Raw genomic sequence first — 18,674 nt, forward strand, 5'->3', positions numbered from 1 at the left:
CAGTTTTAATTTCTAATACAATAAATTGTGTGTATATCTCACATAAACAATCTTCTTTGGGGTTCTCAACTGTTTTTAAGAGCACAAAGAAATCCTAACACCAAAAAGTTTGAGAGCTGTTGGTCTAGTAGGTTGGACTATAACTTTTTTCATTTTAGATATTACAGATATAATCCTTTATATGGATTTGGACAGTGGGTTTATGACAGCACTTTTATTTATCTGGAAGAGGGTGTAGGAAACAAGCAAGAATGATTGCTGGAGAAAATTATTGAACTTTAGTGTTTTGTTCCAGATCTAGAGGAACATGAGATTTTCAAGCTGCAATAGATGGTATAGGTCCTATTTGGTCTTTGATACTAAACAGACTTAAACTCAAGTACTTGCCTTATCATTTATTAGCTTGTAACCCCAGCCAAGTTACTTCACATCTCTGAGCCTTGTAAAGATTGGTCTGTAAAAAATTTCTGCCCCATAGGGTTCTCAGGAGGCTCAAATGACACTGCATCTCTTAGGTGTCTGGCATATACTAGTTGCTTAATAAAGGTCCCCTTTTCTCTCTGCTTATTCTTAATCTAAGAAGAAGGGACTTGCCTAAGATCCCATAGATAATGCAGCACCCAGGTCTCTGGTCTCTAAGTCCTATGCCAATTCACTTGTTCCAGAGATATTTATTAATGATGTAATTCTGTGCCAAAAATGAAGCTACAATTAACTGTTGTTATTGATTAAAAGACAGTGACCCATAGGATCATTTTTGGTCTCCAGTTCAGTCCTTTTCCAGGCACGCTTCTTTTGGAGTTGACCTCTTTTTTAGGCTCTGTGCTTATTTGAGACTGAATATCGTCCTTAATTACAGGGCCTCTTGATTGCACAGGCTTCTCCCAAGGCCCTGTAATGGCCCAGCAAGGTGGTGAATGGATTTACTGTAGAATACACAGAAGTAAGATTTTTTTATTGTAGCCAATAAAGACAGCCTTTTTCCCTTCTGACTTTCCCTCTGTCATTTGGGGCTTCAGTACTCAAAAGCTAGATCGTCCCACAGTTACGTGATGAACTTTTGGGAAGCAGTTTAACACCTAGCTTTCCTATTCTAATTTAACAAATGTGTGAAGAACAAACTGCCCTCGTGTAAAGTCCCCTGAGGTGTGTAGAGATGGGTACAGTACCAAAGAAGGATTAATTTCATGCTATGCTAAACGCAGCAGTTTAAAATAAGGAACCTGCGGTTGAATTGCTTCTCTCATTTCAAAGTGGAATGGGGAAAATGTAAGGCAAGTCATGGGTTGGTGTTTCTTCACTATACTAGAAAATCCCACATAATTGAACTAGAAATTTGATATTTACTCTGTAAATTGGACATGATGAGAATCTAAAGACAGTAAATCATGGGGAAGGGCTGTTGAGGGGATAAAGTGCTCAGTTAAGGAAGATGTGCCCATTCAGTGAAACAGTTGGGTGAGGGCGGATTTTCACGGCCTTGATGGCTGTTTGTGGTTGCATTTTGGAGGTGGGCACATTGGAGCAGACATCTTCAGCACATGCACTGTGCTTTCTAACAGAGACACAGGCAAGCTTTGAGCTGGGGTGGACCAACGTGAATGTATTTTGCAAAGGTGGTAGGGTTCTGATGCTAAAACCATGGGCCTGAGAAAGCCAGTCCAGACTCCATTTCTTTTCTTACCATCTCAGTTATGAGCAGAAGCCAATTTGTGCATTCTGGTGGAGACAGCGATGAGAATGAGTAGTGCTGTAGGACTTAGAATAGAAGGAAAGGTGGCTCCACCCGGAGCGAAGGCGGTGCTGGCAGCCAGGGGAAGGAAGGCCAATTCTTGCACAAATCTTTGTGCATTGGGTTACGTGTGTGTGTGTGTGTGTGTGTGTATGCCTAAGCTGCCATCCGGCTGGTAGCTATGATGTGCAATGACAACCAGGGGGCAGGCACTCCGACCGGTAGCTATGATGCACACTGACCACCAGGGAGCAGACCCTCAACGCAGGAGCTGCTGAGCTGTGGTGACTTGGCAGCTGTGGTTCTCTGGTGACGCACCTAGAACCAGAGAGGAGGGAGCCCGATTCCAGGGTGCATCACCCAAGAACCGCCCTCTTGCAATCCAGGATCCCTCGGGGAATGTTGGAGAGCCAGTTTTGGCCCCATCCCCACAGGCCAGGCTGAGGGACCCCACCAGTGCACGAATCCATGCACCAGGCCTCTAGTATAAAATATTATAAAATTGCATTTGTAAGAACTGCCCTTGCACACTGTGTGTGTGGATTTGATTCTTCCAACTCATTTGTGATATGCTGCTGTCACCACCTTTTTTTTTTTTTAAGATAAATACCTTGTGTTTTCTTTTTCCAGAGTCTCTCTGGCCCAAAATCCGGGTTCCATTAAAGGTTGTGAGGACGGCTGAAAACAAGCTGAGTAACCGTTTCTTCCCTTATGACGAAATCGAGACGGAGGCTGTCCTGGCTATTGATGATGACATCATTATGCTGACCTCTGATGAGCTACAGTTTGGTTATGAGGTAAGGAGATTTTAAGCAGTATATTTACATACTTAATATTTATTGCCTATTATTGCTTACTTTTCCTAATAAAGATTATTATATTTCATTCTCCAAAGTCATAATAATTAAGTTCAAATAGATCCAAAGCTGTGCATAGGGTTATGAAGCTGTTCTTTAAAACTTTGGGGAAACCCTATCCCAAAATGACAACTGTCCCTCCACCAGTTTGGGGAACTCCCAAGGAGAGTCCCAGGGGACATTTTCAAAAGAGCATCTATAGCATTTAACAAGCACTTAATTGATGTCTCCTTTTGAATAGCGCTCCCCTAACTCCAGCAGCTGGGCGCTGCAACAATAAAAACATCAGTAAGTGAAGAAGCTGGCGACGCTGACAAACAGAAAGCAGACCCTGTTGATGGCTTTCTTTCTGAGTTTTAAGTGGGGAGGCTGGCTGCCTGTCTGAAGGGAGAAACATTCTCTATCACTGTTCATTCGATGCGGCTGATGGATTAGGCAGGGTTCAAGGGTTAAGTATGGAGACCAGTAAAGGTCTCCCCAGGGGAAAGTGCCCTGAGCTGAGGCCTGGTGAAAAGCAATAGGAATTGATGAGCTCTGTCGGGGAGGATGTACGAGAGATGCACGATGGCGACAGGAGAGGCCCGTGGCTGCAGGGGCGTAATGGTGGATCAGACCTAAGCAAAACAGAGTGTATAAATCAGTTAGCTACAGCTGGCATGTGCGAAGGCGGTGGCATTGATCCCCTGGAGTCCTCCCGCCTTTGGGAGAGAGGGAACCATCTTCCTTAGTTGACTTGGGATTTGTTGAATTTGGGGCTCTAAGAAATTGTGAAGTTTTATTAAATGAATCCATATTTGGTACATGTATTATAGAAATTTATTTTCTAGCCCTTAAGTAAAAAGTGAATTTAAAGGGGAAGAAATAAGAATCCCTCTATCAACCACTACCACCAAAAATTAAAAGCTCAAGTTTTCCTTGGTTATTTTTTAAAATATGTATGTATTTAGCTCTATTTGGGTGTAAAAGAAATTGTGGAATAGGTGAGTGATACCCTGGTCACTATAGTTACTGACCAGTGAAAGGCTTGAGAGTAGCTAATCACACACACATTCCTCTTTTTGGACGTATTTTCATTCATAGAGATGTCTTTTACATCGACACATTTAGGGTGTTGGATGATTTTTAGTAAATCTCATTCCCATTTTTTAAAAAAAGCAGATTACCTACTTGTTTCTCCAGCCAACTCAGGGCAAAAGACCAATTGTTTCTGCAGGTTTTCTCTCTCCATTGTCTATATGGCTTCAAACTATACCCATGTATCTATTTCTGTGAGAAAGGGAATATTCAGAGTGATGTAGCCTAGACGGACATATTCTTGTGGAGTCTCAGCCCCAGCATCCCAAGCAGGGGTGGGGCTGGGAGACAGTAACTAATAACTAGCACAGTCTGCCCCTACTGTAAAAGGTAAGAGATGTAGGAGGAATGATGGGGGAAGAGCTACCTGGACTGTTAGTCTGAAAATGATAGTGAGCCCTAGAATCCCTTTCCAGGAAGAAGTTCTTAGAGCCACAACAGTGCTTTCCCAGCCTTTGTTAAAACATAACACAAACCCTAACCGGTTTGGCTCAGTGGATAGAGCGTCTGCCTGCAGACTGTAAGGTCCCAGGTTCGATTCCAGTCAAGGGCATGTAACTTGGTTGTGGGCACATCCCCAGTAGCAGGTGTGCAGGAGGCAGCTGATCGATGTTTTTCTCTCATCGATGTTTCTAACTTTCTATCCCTCTCCCTTCCTCTCTGTAAAAAATCAATAATATATATTTTTAAAAAAGCATAACACAAACAGGCGATGTTAATGCTATGCACTGCGGCACATAGACAAGGCTGCTGCACTAGACGGGACCTGCCCTCAGGCCTCCCTGCTGATCTGGCCGAAAGGATCAGAATCTTAGCTTGCCTGTTAAGCATCCAAAGTCATAACATAGAGGGAACTAGAGATATCCTGCTGTTTCATTCCTGAGGAAACTGAGGTGCAAAGAAGTTAAATCCCTTCTTCTTTTAATCCTCACCTGAGGATATATATAATATTTTTTTCACTGACTCTAGAGAGGGAGGAAGGGAGAAGGAGAGAGAGAGAGAGGGAGAGAGGGAGGGAGGGAGAGAGGAAGAGAGAGAGAGAGAGAGAGAGAGAGAGAGAGAGAGAGAGAAACATTGATTGGTTGGTTGCCTCCTGTTTGAGCCCTGACCAGGGATCAAACCGCAATTTTGTGCCTGACCAGGAATTGAACCCACAACCCTTCAGTGCATGGGACAGCGCTCAACCAACTGAGCCACACCGGTCAGGGTTAAATTCCTTCTTTAAAGTGTTAAATGAATATAGCCATTAAAGGTATACCACAGCAAGTTTTTGAGAATGAAAAGCCGGTCCATGTAGGAAAGGCCTCTTTTCTTCCACTGTCTATGACTTGAGCACACAGACATTAGGATTAGAGACCTAATGCTGGGTATCATTATTTATTTTATTGGAAGAAAACACAGGGGTCATTGCCTGTTTAAATGGGTCATATTCCCTGTTGGAAGGCAAAGAGCTTTGGGAAATGTTACATTCCCTCTCCAGCCCCAAAATCAGGAGCTAAGAATGATCTTCCCTGGCCCCGCGTGCTTCTGACTTGTTTGACAAGCTCTAGCGAGCTGCCAGATGTTGAAATTCTTTTCAGCCTGGAATAATTTATTTATCTGTTTATGTATTTTACCAGGAAAGTATCTATTGAGTTCTTGATACTCATTTGCGAGGAACTCCTGGGGGAACAGTAGCAGTGTATAGTGTTACTCGAATGTTTGATTTTTTTCCCCCCCTCCAAGTCTGTCTGCTTTTATTTCAGACCTAAAGAGTGGGGAAATAAAATGCAACTTTTCCTCCTCCCCTCCCCCGCCTTTTAGAGAGACCATTTAAAACATGTGGCAGAAAATGAGCCATGCAGACTTGGCTGAATGTATGAACCCGTGAATTTATTTTTCCTTTCATACTTTGATCCTCATTTCCAACCATAAAAATTATTAGTAGCACTTAAGTGTTGAACATTTTTCACCTGAGAGATGTGAAACACTCTGGGCTAGTAATACTGGCTATAAAGTCAGTACTTCACGTGGTGAATGGACTTCACTAAGAGCTAACTGCATGTTGTTAGGTGCACAAAATGCCTAACATTTTACTTTCTCTTACTGCCTGGGTATCCCATGGGCGGTAGAGGCTGGTCAAACCTCTTGGGTGCTAATAAATTTTGAGAATTTATTTGTATTGTTTTGTTCACAACAACCCAAGGTAATGGCAAGTATATACTCTCAAAGAATCATGGGAAGACAGCAAAGTATCTTGGAATGCCCCACTTTTTTTTATGAGAACATAAAACCATCTTTGAGTGTTCCTGGTGTAGGAAACACTGAGGGGAAAGGCACCAAAGTGAGAATGAGCCTGGTATGTGTGGTTACACAGGGAGGCCATAAGCAGATTGATGTGCTGAGGGTGGGACTTGTGTTTTGGTTAACAATGGACTCGAGGTTGGTTAGGCAGTAGAGGCCCAGCTGACAGATAGGCTCAGAGGCCAGCTGAGAAGGCTCAGGTGGTAAAGAGGGACTGTGGGTTTGTAGGGAGGTGTATGGGAAAAGCAGTCAAATCACAGAATGAAGTGGAGATGACTGAGAGTGAAGACAGGGACAGGCAGTGGTAGTCGAAAATCTATCAACTGGATGTTCAAATGGATTGAAGAACCAAGGAGAAGAAAAAGGCTTACACATAGCTTAGATTTAGTTCGTGATGAGGAGAATTGGAGAATTTCGCTAACTGAAGAATTCCAGAGCTGAGGCGCTATATAACAGTCACATTTTAAACATAATTAGTGAAATTTATAGCTATCCATACATTCATCCAGGAAGAGGGTGAGAGATGATAAAATCTGTGGTCCTAAATAAACTATCCCACGTTTTCCCTTCTTACTAGAAGAGATGAAAGATGGAAACAACCTATCATGGAATTAGACTTCATAATAATCTCTTTTTAAAGCTAGCAGGCCAATAATAGACTCTCTGTGCTTCTATTCGTCCCTCTCTGAGCTCCCTGCCAGTGAAAGTGCCACAGATACCAGGTCTGGGGAACAAACAGATGCACATGCAGCCTTGGCCTGGGTCTAAGATTGCTCCTCACAGACTCATGGTCATGATCCTTCTCTCAGAAAGTTAACTGCTTTCCTCCCTGAATTTTAAGCCTCAGAGGCCTAACTGAAAATGCGCTCAGTTTTGTTTGGAATCCAGGATGCTTTTCTTTGTGATTCATGGAACCACCTATCATCCTGCCATGGACTCTAGAGCAGACTTTCCCTTGGAGTTCATCCAGGGCATGAACAAACTCAGTTCTTGCATAACCAAGACCAATAAAAAGGGAACTTCCCTGAGGGGGGGGGGGGGGGCATAAATGAAGGGACATCCCTGGATAGGTACATAATCCAGTTATTGGAAGTGTGTCAGCCTTCATGAGAGCCAGTACCTTAGATTCCCATTCCTTGACCTCTTGGCTGACTCGGGTCCTTGAGCCTCCACAGGATCTGACCCGATGGGTGACTGGAAAGACTGGGATTCCAGTATTTCCTTCTCTTACTTGGCTGATGGACTGTAGCTGGAGTGCCCAATGGGGCCAGTCCAGCAGGGAGTGCATGTGGCGCTGGGGAGCTGAGGGTGCTGAGAGCTGGGCCCGTTTGGGGCACACACAGGGTCAGACCTCGCCGACATTGTTCTGAATCAGCATTTGCCGGGTCTGACACTAAAGCTTTACAATGCAGTTAGAACCACTGTGCCCACGTTGCACTTTTTGAAAACTCTCCCTTTCTTAGGATTTGTGGTGCACCCTCTTCACTAAGTATCTGAAGAAGCTGATGGCTGTAAGCGCTCTTGGAGCCTGCGTATTACACATGAGTGACAGTCCCCCTCTGAGTACCTTTCCTGGGCCTGGGCATAATGTCAGTACAATAATAAAGATTAAAAAGACCATCTGTCTGTCTTTACTTCATTTTTCACTTTTCTTACTTACCTGAAGAGTTGCTCTTAATAGAGATTGTCATCTTTGGAAGAAGGAATGGGCCAAATAGCTCATCTGTGAGTGACCCCGCCCCCTGCCCGTGGTGTGTAGTCAGAGCTTCCCTCAGAGGAGCCTGGAAGGCTGTGGCAGAGGTGAGCCGTTCTTTCTTAGAGACTCCTCTCCCTGCGTACTCTTCATGTTGCTTCAGGCTCCCTGTTTTCAGCCTGTGGGGGAACTGAATAATCTGTTCGGTCTGTCCTACGTCCAGCTTGCTTTGATTTACACCCCCAGACCCAGGGGACCTGGCGGGAAAATAGCTGGTGTGTGTGGTTGCTGCAGCGAGAACTGCTGAAAGAAGAGCCAGGGCCGCGGCCAGGAGCCCACGGAGGTGCTGAGAGAGGCTGCGGGAAGGCTGACCTCACGGAGCTTTTCTAAAGCACCCAGTCCCCATCGGAGAATAAGTCAAACAAATATTAAGGGAAGGAAATCGAGTATGTATGCTGAACCGTGAAATAACATCTGAGCGGTTAAAAAGCACCCAGTTGGGAATTACAATAGAGTGACACTTTTTTCTTCCCCACCGAGCACATTAAAAGTAACAAGCTCAGAATTTGTTTACATAGCCATGAACGAAGCATCCCATGTAGGGCGAGGGGCTCCGGCTCCCAAAGTGAAGGGAGCACGTTTCTGGCTGGCACAACCTTCCATTGAAGGGTGTCTCCTCAGACTCTCATGCAAAGTGAGTCAGGGGAGCTGGTTTCAGTATGTTTTCCATAAGTGCCTACTTTGTGCCAGGCAGTGCTGGCGAGGAGAGCGCTCTCCTGACTCTGCCCCTCCCAGCCCCGTGTGCTCCCCCCGGGCCTCAGCATCTTTCCTGCCTCAGTACCATCAGGGCCACCTGGCTTTACCAGTATAGCTTAGTGCTTGTACTGTGGGGTGGTTCCTGTAAAGAGGTGTCGGTACAGTTGATGGTTTAAAGAATGCACACTTTCCCTCCCCCACCCTCACAGAGATAACTGCAATGATATTCCAACACTGAAAGGATCCATATGTTTGAAGGTTATTGTTCCAGAAGCTGCCTGTTGTCTCTTTGGGGTTGATTACAGGCTTTTCTCCAGGAATTCAGGCTTCAGGATTTGGGGATAGGGGGAATTTGTCTTGCATGGGCTGCTTATGTGCCTTGCTTTTGATAGAGATGCTTACAGGAGGAGTGTGGGCAGGCTTGGCCTAGGGCCAGGGGAAAGCCACAGCAGCACCCAGGCCCCGAACTCTCCCAGCTCCACTCTCAGGAAAATAGCTTTCTGAGGAAAATTCTCTGTTCCCAAATGTGAAGCCGAGCTATGCATTGCCCGTTGTAAACTGCTTACAAACTGTGAGTTTGAGGCCATGCTTGGGGATTGCTAATGCATTAGACGTAGCATTATTTGTAAGAATAAAAAGAAAGAAACCTTAAAAGATCAGAATAATCCCCTGACCTTAGAAACGTCATGATTGGGTAAGCGAGTCTAGAAAGCAAGGTGATGGTCAGTTGATATTTACAGCTCTTAGATCACATCCATTGCTTTGTGCTCAAAAATTGGTGCCTGGGATTCACATTAATGGTGCGCTGTATGTGCTACTGTCTGTTGGCTCATTTAGCTCAAGTGTTGGCAACCTTTAAAATTAATATTTCTAAGTTCTCAGCCAGCCTGTGTGTTACTCTGAAGATTTGAGGGGTGGGCCAGAAGTGTTGATGAAATGTTGACACTCTGCTCTGAGAAAAGGAAGGAAGGGGCTAACTTACAAGCAGGACCATCGTGAAATCCACAGCATAGATCTGGGACTAGACTGGAAAACTCCCCTTTAAAGCTGTACATTCAGACAAGATTGTGTCTGCCTTGTTTACTACCGTATGCCTAGTGCTTGACACATAGTGGTTGCTCAGTAAGTATTTATTGACTAAAGAGCGAACTTAATGTGCTTGGACATTGAATTTTCTCCTATATAGTTCCTATGAGTAAAATTATAAGGAACTGTTCAAAGTTAAATACTCTCCTATTTTATATTAGGTAGGGAATCCTGGTCTTCCATTTCTTGGCCTGCTAGACAGACAGCAAAGAGTAATTTTGTGCCCTAGCCAGTTTGGCTCTGTGGATAGAGCATCAGCCTGCAGACTGAAGGTTCCCTGGTTCGATTCTGGTCAAGGGCACCTGCCTGGGTTGCAGGCTCGGTCCCCAGTAGGGGTTATGCAGGAGGCAGCCGGTCAGTGATTCTTTCTCATCAATGATGTTTCTATCTCCCTTTCCCTTCCTCTCTGAAAACAATAAAAATATATTTTTTAAAAAGAGTAATTTTGTGCTATTTACCTATCTGGTTGTGGGTAATGAGAATCTCAGTCCTAACGTTGCAAACTAACTTTCTTTTCTTCCCTTGAAATGAAATCCATAAAGCTTTTTCCTTATTCCCTGCCTTCCCACCCCAATCCAGAAGTAATCCTACTATCCTCTTAATTCTATTTTGTACTTTTTCTTGTACCCTTGCTTTGTTTCATCTCTAGCTTCTTATGAATATGTCATTAGCTTTTCTGAATGATAAGCTCCTTAGTAACAAGATATATGCTTTACTTTTGTACTCACTCTTTGAAGCGTAAGACAGTCCCTAAAAATAGTTGGGGCAACTGATTTTTGACAAAAGGTGCAAATGCAGTTCAGTGAAGGAAAGATAGCCTTTTCAACAAATGGCGATGGATCAGTTGGATATCCATAGGCAAAAATTTAACCTTGATCTAAACCTCACATCTTATAGAAAAATTAACTGAAAGTGAATCATGGATTTAAATGTAAACATGAAGCTTTAAAGCTTTTAGGAAAAAAAACTTGAGAAAATTTTTCAGATCTCAGGTTAAACAGAGTCTTAGACTTAAGACCAAAAGCATAATCCTAAAAGGAAAAATTGATAAATTGGACCTCATTAAAATTTATTTATTTTTATTTTTTTTTAATATATATTTTATTGATTTTTTTACAGAGAGGAAAGGAGAGAGATAGAGAGTTAGAAACACCGATGAGAGAGAAACATCGACCAGCTGCCTCCTGCACATCTCCCACTGGAGATGTGCCCGCAACCCAGGTACATGCCCTTGACCGGAATAGAACCCGGGACCCTTCAGTCCCCAGTCCGACGCTCTATCCACTGAGCCAAACCGGTTTTGGCCTCATTAAAATTTAAAACTTCTCTGTGAAAGACCTTTTGAAGAGGATGAAAAGAGAAAATATTTGCAAACTACATGTCCAACAAAGGACTGAGCAGCTAGGATCTATAAGGAACTCTCAAAACTCAACAGTTAAAAAACAAACAGTCCAATCAGAACATGGGCAAAGACACAAACAGACATTTCACGGAAGAGGATATGCAGATGGCAAGTCGCACATGAAGAGCTATTCAACATTGTTAGCCATTAGGAAATGCAAATTAAAACCATAATTTATATATCGCTATACACCTATCAGAATGGCTAAAATAGAAAATAAATAGTGACAATACCAAAAGCTGATAAAGATGCCAAGAAACTGGATGACTCGTACGTTGCTGGTGAGAGTGTAAAATGGTGAGGCCACTCTGGAGAAACAGTTTTGGCAGTTTCTTATAAAACTAAACACGCAACTACCATGACCCAGCAGTTGTACTCTTGGGCATGTATCCCAAAGGAGTGAAAATTTATGCACACACAAATTCGTAATAGCTTTACTTGCAATGGCCAAAAATGAATCAGCCCAGATGTCCTTCTGTGAGTAAACTAGTACATGTACACCATGGACTATTACTCAGCAATAAAAGGGAACAAATGTAGATGAGTCTTCAGGGAGTTGTGCTGCGTGAAAAAAGCCAATCCCAAAAGATTACATACTGTATCATTCCATTTATGTAGCCTTTTGAAATTACAAAATTATATAGAGATGGAGAACAGATTAGTGGTTGCCAGCGGGAACCTGAATGGGGGAGGGTGTCTGGAAAAGATTGACAGGAGGGACCCTTGTGATAGAAATGCTCTGTATCTTGACTGTGTTGATGGTATGCATCACACTATCGTTTCACAAGATGTTGCCCATGTAGAAAACTGTAAAGAGGACACAGGATGTCTGCATTTTTCTTGCAACTTCTTTTTAATCTGTAGTTGTCTCATAATAAGATGTTTAATTTAAAAATAGTGCTAACTCAAGTAACTCAAGTTGAATGCATAAATGAATTAATAGGGATACTCAGATCTCTCCATCGCCATGGCTTGAGCTTGCTGTTGGATTGCCATTCTAGAACTTGATATCAGGATTAATATTTTTTTAAATAGATGGAAACTTCTGGATTTAAAAAAATTTTTTTACCCAAGGATATGTTTTATTGATTTTAGAGAGAGGAAGGGAGGGGGAGAGAGAGAGCCATGGATGTGAGAGAGAAATATCTATTGGTTGCCTCCCATACATGTCCCAACTGGGATTGAATCTGCAACTTTTTGGTGTATGGGATGATGCTCCAACCAACTGAGCCACCTGGTCAGGGCGGGGTTTTTTTTTTTTTTAATTTTTATTAATGCTGTTGAGGACATCATCTGTTTTAACAGTTTGGACTTTATTGTAGTTTTTATCTTTTATTGTGAGCCATCCCAAGTCATTTTGGGGGGGGGGGATGGAATATAAAGAAATAATTTGAAAGAGTCCCTCTGCTGTTTGATTATTCACCAAGGGATTCTGGGGTTTACCTACACATACAGGGCACTGTGATGAATTTACTCATTAAGAAATTATTTTGAGCCTGACCGGTTTGGCTCAGTGGATAGAGCGTCGGCCTGCGGACTGAAGAGTCCCGGGTTCGATTCCGGTCAAGGGCATGTACCTTGGTTTCGGGCACATACCCAGTGGGGAGTGTGCGGGAGGCGGCTGATCGATGTTTCTCTCTCATCGATGTTTCTGGTTCTCTGTCCCTCTCCCTTCCTCTCTGTAAAAAATCCATAATAAATATATATATATATATATATATATATATATATATAAGAAATTATTTTGAACCACATTTATGCTTTGAATTCAGCCAGGATTACAGGGTTTGCGGTCAGTGCCACTTGCTCCTTTTCTACAATGAGAAGAAAACAAAATCCACTTGATATTTTAAAGACTTGCTAATGGTTATTTATAAAACTAACATCTCTTTTTCCACTCGTGCAGGATTTAAAGAGAATAGCCATTGGCTTATGATTACTCTTCTTTTAACTTCATGAAGCAATCCCCTGGGACTAGACTTAGATTAGTATGGCCCCCATTGGAGTTGAGCTTATGGAAATAAAGATGATTTCATGTTTAGTGGGTTTTAAGGAGCACAAAATTAGAAAATCCATGGCCCTATCCTGACCTATCTCTTCCTCCTCCCATACCCTCAATTTCATGTCTCCTCTTTCCTTCTTTATTATCACTCAAGGGATTCATTGCCTCATGAAAAATAGTAGTTGAGTTTAATCTTTTGTTCAGCTGCTTTTTGGTTGTATTTCCTTCTCTGCTCCAGAGCCTCACAGATTACAAGGTTCCAGTAGGCCTGGGGATGTCATATGTGGAATCTCTCTGGTTTGCTACATAGCTGACGGGAGTTCCTTCTTTTAATGGTGTGAGCATGTGGTGCTCTTTGCTAAATGGAAACCACATTCATGAAGAGCCTTCAGCTTTTAGAAGATGAGTACTGCTGAGAGCAAAGGGTTTTGTCACTTTCCCCACCTCTCCCTCCTCCCGTTCTATTTTCAACTTGGTCATCAGCATGCACGTGCGACTTTACCATCTCTGTCCCGATGACACTGCGTGTGATTTAAGACAACATCTGACTTCTTTGTTTATGAGAGAGGATGGAGCATGGGGAGATGAGGTGCTTTTTAGAATCAGAAGGGTGGGAAATCATGACGTCATGAAGAGACGACTGGACTGGCAGTTAGGACCCAGCTTGAACTAGCAGTGTCACCTTGGGACAGCCACTTCCTCTCCAGCTCTCAGTTTTCTCATTGTGTAGTGAGGGAACTGGGTCAGAGGATCTCTGCCTTCCAGATGACCTCTGCCTGAGAGAGTGTCGGCAGGGGTCAGCAACTTAGACCATCAAAGTGAGCCTCTTCTCCTTACCACCCACAGAAGGCACAAGGAGGAGTTCTAAAGCCACCTTCGGCTGTGCCTTCCTCGTAGTGGTAACTGGTGCAAGTTTAGTAGCACACATTCCTCTGTCAGCTGTGGCCAACTCCAGATGGCCTCTTTGCCTCGTCACTGCCCCAGACTTCCTGAAGCAGGAGGGTGGAGGGATTGGAGATTGTGTGCCCCATCACCAAGCACTAACCTCCAGCCAGGCTGAGCAAAGTAGGATTGCGGCCAAGATCCCAGAAGCCTTCCTGTGATACTGTTTTTCCCACGTGGTTTTTGTTTTGTTTTGTGTGCTTTTTAGAGGAGAATGAAGAGAGAGAAAGAGAAACATCGATGTGAGAGACAAACATTGATTGGTTGCCTCCTGTATGCGCCCTGCCCAGGGATCGAACCCACAACCCAGGTATGTGCCTTGACCGGGAATCCAACCAGCCAGGGCTCTGCTTGGCTTATTTTAAGCAGAATCCTGTATTGAGTTGGAAAGGTCTCTCAGGTGTGATCCAACAGGTAGATCTTAATTCATAACACAGCATGCACGTGTATTTGTCAGAACCAGTCAGCACGAGGGAACTCCGGGTGATAACTTCAGGGCTCCTTTCCTCTGAGATGTCTAACATTAGCATTTCATTGTGTCTCAGGCACCCCCTTGACAAAAACTACCAACCACCAGTGTAATGAAAAGCATGAGCTGAAAATGAAGCCAATCAGTCCTCCATTCTTATTTCAGGAAATTCCAAATATAAAAGGTGAGCTTTGTTCCCAGAGGGCTGAGAGTGAATCCGATCACTGGCTCCTCTGTGGAAACCAGCTAGGAATTGGAATCCAGCCAGCTACCCCTTTCCCATCTGGGCAGCATGCAGCACAAGCCTGAAGGGCCAGTAATTCAAAGACGTTTGCAAGTTGGGTTCCTTGCAACTCTGCCCTGGCCAAGCCCAGCATGTGACCACAGGGCTGGCCTGGTTCATAGAGCTCTGTTCCACTTTGATGGTTAGGTATTCCAACACTCAGGGGCGTGTGCAAGGAGAGAAATGAAACCCTGCCCGGTTTGGTGCACCTTGGATCCGTACTTACCTCACCACTTCTCCGTCCCTCTCCTAACACATGTGGCATCTTCTCACCCAGTAGCAATATCCCTGTGGAGCTGTGCCTTTGAAAGTGTGGTAACTGTAGCAGCCACTTCAGAGAGTTACTTTTCTCCTGGAGCTGACCCATGATTTCCTAATTGAATATCCCACATGGGCACCACCTGTGGCTGTACCTTCCCCCTCTCCCCCCCAGTCAGTTTCCTGAATGTGACTGTGGTTAGCACACACCCTGAGTTTAAAATGCGCTCTCTAAGCTGGCTTAGAATACAGTGCATTATCCTTTTTTCAGGAACATTTATTAGGTACCCATATGTGTATGGCATTTTAAACAAAGTTAAATAATGCAGGCCATGCTATTTAGAAACCTATATCTTGCAACTGATTGCAATTAATGGGTTAGTTTCCTTGGGAATAGCTTAGTAAAGGAGAAGATATATGATTTTAGCTCTAAAAGGACATCGGAGGTCACTTAATCCAGCCCCTCATTTGGCAAAATGAAAGGACAACTTGAATAGGTCACTTGCACTACTGCGGCGGAGCCAGTCTGGATCTGCTTTAACCATGTCCCCCGTTGTCTTTTCTGTAGGAAGTAATCTAGGCTGCCCCTGTGCCTTTTAAACAAAGGTAGAGCTTAGTTTGATCCTCTGGTGATGGGAAGCCACAAGGACCCCAGAAGCTTAAAAATTAAAAAACAAAATCGGTAACTCTGAAAGCAGCCACGTGATCACAGCTGGGAGTCCGAAAGAGGAAGTTTTCATAATCCTGGGAAGAGGTGGTTAGGACCAAATGTATAAAAATTAGGTTGGAAGGAAACAGTTGGAGGATGGTATTATGTTATTATAATCTCTGGCCCCAAATGTAAGGACTGTTCAAATTATTGCTGAGCCCCTAACCAAGCCATGGAATTTATTATAAGAGACATTGGCTTTTGTCTTCAAAAATGTGTGCGATTAAACACAGAGGAGGACACAATATGTGGAGCGCTACAGTAGGCTGGGCCAACAGTGGAGCCATGGCTTTGTGACTTGAGAGAGCTATGGAAGCACTATTACTAGACCCGCAGGGGTGGAGTGTGCAGTCTGAAATGCCTGCACTGTACAATATATAAAGGCATTTGCTAGTAATGTCAAAAGCTGACCCCAGAGCAGTCTCCTGAGGTAAAAAGAAAAGAGTTGAATTAGAGTAGGAGGTGGGTAGCCAAGAAGAGAGGGGGGTAGAGTTTGAGTTCTCACTCTGCTGGCTGGGAAAATGCTTTACTATCTACATAATCGACTCTGTGCTACACTGGGGCTCGATTAGAGAGGGCCCATCCCCTTCTGCTCCACTCCGTTTTGATCCTGTAGTCAGCTGCAGAGTTATAGATGAAGTGACAAGGATGGTATCTTGATTGTATCCAGCTGCCTGGAATAAGTCAAGGGCAGAGAGGCCCCACGTGAGGAGCAGCGTTCACTACAGGCTCCAAAGGAATCTGAAACTGGGGACACCTCGATGCTTTCAGAGCAGCATGGTTTAGCACTCTGCGACCCAGTGTCACCAATTAAGTCCCTCTGGAGAGAATGCTGATAAGTGGCTTCAGCTAACAGGAAGAGGACTGAAATCTTAACAGCGTTCGACCCTAAAACTGAGCCTGTATTACTGTTATTGCTGGAAACGGGGCTTGAAAAGAAGAACCCCTTGGGAAAGTGATTTCAACTTCCTTTGCATGGATTACAGAGCTCTGCTGACTCAGAGTAAATGGGGGTGCAACTTCCATCTAGCAGAGGTTCCCACTGAGTGGGTACCTCCCTCTCGCCCCACCTCACCCCTTTTCCTCCACCTCGTCCATCCTGGTGTTTACTTACTTGTGCTTGGAGCCCTTCAGAAATCTCTCTCACTCCATGGAGGTGAATCAGTGAGTGTTGTGCTGGTGTGACTTGCATAGACAGGTGCTGGGTGCTGGGAAGAGGATTCTGGCTGTGCATTTTAATGGAGCCTGCCCAGGCCCACAAACCAAACAGAAGTTATGGCTCACGTACTATGTTGTTGCTCTGGGCTCTATAAAACTGTAATAGTATCATATTATTTTAATCTGCTGAAATACAAACCCCAGAGTAGGGAACACAGCAGCAGCAGCATTACACATCTGAGGAAATGTTTGACATGGATTCATTTGTCTGCAGCTATTAGGATGATGCCTGTGGCCAGTTAACTCTGTTGGTTACAACATGGTGTTAATGAGGCCAAGGTTGTGGGTTTGAGTGCCTGTTAGGTGAGCTGGTTTTACACAAAGGAAAGTTCTTTTCACAGCTCCAGACCACGCTCAAGACCCAGGGCAGACATCACATAAAAAGCATGTAGTAGATGATCACAAGGAGGACTGGGCAAGAGAGTGTAATGACTCAGCAAATCTCCCTATACCCGCTTCTGGAAAAGCAATTTGAACCATGTGCTTTCATGATGGTGAATTATTACTGTGATCACACACAAAGGATATCACGTTATTATTAATGGTGCCGGTTGATCAATACTGTTGCAGACATCCTTTCTGAATTAAGGAATATAATGGCTCTGGCTGTGAAGAACAGAGAAAGGCTCTCTGGTTCTGTTCTTTCATTCTCAGCAATTGCCTGCTGAGATTCTGCCCGTTCATGCATTCAACACGTGTGCATGGAATGCTGGCGTGTGCCGGCCCTTTTCTTTGTGCTTCAGACACCACAGTGAATAAGACAAATTCTCTGTCCTCACAGACTTTAAATTCTGTGGGAGGAAAATAGATAATAAATAAGAAACAATAAATAACCAGCACAATTTTGAAAAATGATAGTTTGGTGAAGAAAAGCATGGAGTGAGGGGAAGTGATGAAGACTGGCTGGTTGGGGGACAGTGTTTTCCTTAGGAAGGTGTGAAAATGCCTTTCATAGGAGGTACATAAGCAGAAAACTGACTGGTGAGCAGGAGCCAGCCTTCTGAAGAGCTGGGAGAACATTGCAGTCAGAAGGAAGAGCAAGCACAAAGGGCTTGAGGTCCGGTTGTGGTTAAGGAACAGAAAGCCACACAGCAGTCTGAGAGAGGTGGTGAAAGAAGAGGTTGAAAAGCGGCAGATCTTTTAGAAGAGGCTGAACAGTTTGGATGTTCTTAGTCAACAGAAAGCCATTTTTTGTTTTGTTTCCGGGTGAAACATTTAAAGATTTTTGGGGGATGCTATGGGTTGAAGTGTGTCCCTCTAAAAAAAGGTATGTTGAAATTCTAACTCTTAGTAATTTTATTTGGAAACTAGAGGCCCAGTGGATGACATTTGTGCACTGGGTGTGGGGGAAGTTCCCTCAGCCCGGCCTGTGTCCTCTTGCAGTCCAGGACCCCTGAGGGGGCCTTAGCGCTGCTGCCGCTTTGCTGGTCAGCTGTGAGCCCGGCTTCTGGCTGAGCGGTGCTTCCCCTGTGGGAGCGCACTGACCACCAGGGAGCAGCTCCTGCGATTAGCGTCTGCCCCCTGGTGGTCAGCGCGTGTCATAGCGACTGGTCATTCCACTGTTTGGTTCATTTGCATATTAGCATTTTATCATATAGGACAGGGTCTTTTCAGAGGTAATCCAGTTAAACTGAGGTCATTGGGTGGGCCCTAATCCATTTTGACTGGTATCCTTATAAAAGGAGAATTGGCTACAGAGACATGGAGGGAAGAAGGCCACGTGAAGACAGGTTTGGAGGGATGCATGTACAAGCAAAGGAATGCCAGAGACTGACAACCAGCCACCAGAACTCAGAGGAGGCAGGGAAGGATCCCTCCCCCACAGGTTTCAGAGGGAGCATGGCCCTGCCAACACCTTGATCTTGGACTTGTAGGTTCCTGTTATTTTCAGCCACTGGTTTGTGTTACTG

General features: G+C 44.2%; 1 protein-coding gene across 1 annotated transcript in view; it reads left to right on the top strand.

Moving 5' to 3' along the window:
- Positions 1 to 18,674, top strand: part of EXT2 (exostosin glycosyltransferase 2) — a 122,788-nt gene that overhangs the window by 89,328 nt on the left and 14,786 nt on the right. The window contains exon 10 of the mRNA XM_070427837.1: positions 2,363 to 2,529. Coding sequence (XP_070283938.1) covers positions 2,363 to 2,529 — 167 coding nt within the window. The remainder of the gene's footprint in view (positions 1 to 2,362; positions 2,530 to 18,674) is intronic.

This window comes from Myotis yumanensis, unplaced genomic scaffold, assembly GCF_028538775.1.
Source record: "Myotis yumanensis isolate MYYU_CA2020_CCGP unplaced genomic scaffold, mMyoYum1.0.hap1 SCAF_10, whole genome shotgun sequence".
Classification (NCBI taxonomy): domain Eukaryota; kingdom Metazoa; phylum Chordata; class Mammalia; order Chiroptera; family Vespertilionidae; genus Myotis; species Myotis yumanensis.